The sequence below is a fragment of the Colobus angolensis genome, unplaced genomic scaffold (assembly GCF_000951035.1).
Source record: "Colobus angolensis palliatus isolate OR3802 unplaced genomic scaffold, Cang.pa_1.0 Scaffold67, whole genome shotgun sequence".
In the NCBI taxonomy this organism is placed as follows: Eukaryota; Metazoa; Chordata; class Mammalia; order Primates; family Cercopithecidae; genus Colobus; species Colobus angolensis.
Genome location: NW_012120376.1, coordinates 868,822 through 871,651, shown reverse-complemented (window position 1 = coordinate 871,651; position 2,830 = coordinate 868,822). Strand labels below are relative to the sequence as shown.

Sequence of the window (2,830 nt, the reverse complement as noted above, 5' to 3'; positions counted from 1 at the left end):
AAATGGTATCTTACCATGCTTTGATTTGTATTCCCTAATGACTGGCGACTGTGTGCCTCTTGGCCATTTATATATCATATTGGGCAAAATGTCTGTTCAGATTCGTTGCTCCTTTGTAATTGGATTGTCTTTTTCTTATTTAATTTTAGGAGTTATATATTCTGGATGCCTGCCTCTTATCAGATATGTGATTTGCAAAAGTTTTCTTTCATTCCGTGGGTCTTTTCATTTTCTTGATTGCTGCTTTTTGAAGTACAATTATTTTTAACTTTGATGAATCCAATTTATCAATTTTTTTCCTTTGTTGCTTGTGCTTTTGGTGTTATGTCTAACAAACTTTTGCCTACTCTGAGGTCATGAGGATTTTTACCTATGTTTTCTTCTAAGAGTTTTATAGTTTTAGCTCTTACATTTAGATCATTGATTCATTTTGGAGTTAATTTTGTATATGGTGTGAGATAGGGGTCCAACATCACTCTTCTGCATGTGAATATCCAGTTGTTCCAGAATCATTAGTTCTTTGTCAAACTGAATTACTCTCTCTTCTGGGGATTATTTTGCCAGATATCAATTTTAAGAGGTTTAGAACCATAGTTCACTATCTGCCATGATTTAAAACAGATGTATTGTCCTTCCTTCTGAAAACTTTCTCCTAACTGTGGGGTAAAAAATTGCTCTGCAGTTTGAACTTGACACACTGATGCTCTTATTCTCACCTTGTTGGCAGATTGTATTTGAAATGATAGGTGAGCTGGGTATCTCACAGTGTGAAAAGCATCTTCCTCTTTATAGGAGTGATTTGATTTGATGACATCTTGTTTTTAAAGCACAAGTCAGAGTTTGAGAAGTTTTATAATCATATCTCATATTTTGCATATCAGTCTTAATTTTTCGAATATCTAATATTTAATGAAAACATTGGCACAACTCGGGAGAACGAGAAGTAAATTATTAAAATAATTAGTTATGCCAGTGGTCAGACCTTAATTTTTCAAATCAGGTTTTTAGAATACCATGAAGAGATCCCTTCCCTAAATGAAACAAATTTGGTAATGTTACTTTATTTTTTGCTATTCTGTTAATCTTAATTTCTATAGTCTATAAATTGTAGAAAATAGTTTTATATATTTTTTTGTTGTGGCTTCTCATTAGTATTCTGTATTTTTCATAATTTCAGCTTAGAAATGTTGGACAAAGTTGAGCCTCCAACTATACCTGAAGGTTACGCCATGTCTGTGGCATTCCATTGTTTGTTAGACCTTGTTCGTGGAATCACAAGTATGATTGAAGGAGAGTTAGGAGAGGTTGAAACAGAATGTCAAACCACCACCGAAGAAGCTTCTTCACCAACACAGTCGTCAGAACAGCAGGATTTACAGTCAACATCAGACCAAATGGATAAGGAAATTGGTATGAGTCTGTATTTTTAATTTTTATTGGAAAAAATTTGAAATTTACCGAGAATTTGCAAAAATTGTAGTTTCTATAAGTCTTTCACCCTGATTTCTCAAGTGTAACCACTTTCCCACATTTACGTTACCATTTTCTTGAATTATATACATGTGACTATACTTTTTTCTGACCTATTTATAGAATAAGTTGCAGACATGAAGCCATATTACTACACTTTAATGCATCAGTGTATATTTTTTCAAAATAAGGTTAGTCTCCTGTGTATCATAGTATAATCACCATCAGAAATTTAACATCAATCCAATATTACCATCTAACTCCACATCTCATTCAAATTTTGCCAGTTGCCCCAGTGATGTCCTTTTATGTGTTGCATTTAGATGCCATGACTCAATTTGGAACAGCTCCTTAGTTTTCCTTGTTTTATATGACCTTACTTTTTTGAGCACAAGTCAGTCAGTTTGAATTTGTGTTATGTTCCTTCATAATTAAATTCAGTTTATTCATTTTTGACAAGACTGGCACAGAAATGTTGCTGTGCTGTACTTACTGTGTCACTACATTAGGAAGCATACTACAGTATCAATTTGTGTCATTACTGGAGATGCTCACTTCTATCAGTTGGTTAATATGATGTCAGTCTGGTTTCTTCAGTGTACAGTTAATAACTTTTTGTGGAAAAATATTTTCAGATTGCTACTACAAAAGAGTGCTTTCCCTTCTGCATTTTTTTATTTTTGAAAATTTATTCACTTATATTAGTATAGATTCATGGATTCCTATTTTATTCAGCGGATTACAGTTTTTGACTATTATTATTTGGTTTGATGCTCAGATTGTTCCCAACATGGCCAATGGGACCTCTTTCAAGATGGCCCCTGTGTCCTTTGGACATGTCCCATGCCCTTTTGACATTCTCTGAGCACTTCCTTACTATTTGATAGAACAAGATGTTCCAGGCCGATCTCAGATGATTCTCGTCCAGCTCAGGTGTCAGTCATTTTTCCAGGAAGCCCTGGTTCCTTTTAGTGGAGAATAGTATTGAAATGAACACAGGGATACTAGGTATGCTTTTCGCCACTTGGATAGGAAATACATACCCACATACACACACAAGCATACATCTCTCTACATTTCTAAAATGTCTATTTCTCTATATTGAATTACCATGACATCCCACTAGTTTCTTCAGTTCCAGTTCAATACCACAAGGTTTATTTTTAACTCTCCATATTTGTAATTCCCTTCTCCAACAGTGTGGAAGCTGCTCACATTTTGCTCAGTATATTTACTTATTTGCTTGATTCTCAGTGTATGTAATCAGTCTTCTAGCTGAGCCAGTTTGTTACACTGCACCCTGCCCTCACTCCAACTGGTCACACAGGCCAAGAAAGTTTGGGTTGATGAAGGGGAAGGG

At 34.8% G+C, this 2,830-nt stretch overlaps 1 protein-coding gene across 1 annotated transcript in view; it reads left to right on the top strand.

Annotated features, from left to right (window-relative positions):
• MON2 (MON2 homolog (S. cerevisiae)) overlaps positions 1-2,830 on the top strand; it is a 135,449-nt gene that overhangs the window by 62,719 nt on the left and 69,900 nt on the right. Inside the window, exon 12 of the mRNA XM_011926196.1 lies at positions 1,178-1,410. Coding sequence (XP_011781586.1) covers positions 1,178-1,410 — 233 coding nt within the window. The remainder of the gene's footprint in view (positions 1-1,177; positions 1,411-2,830) is intronic.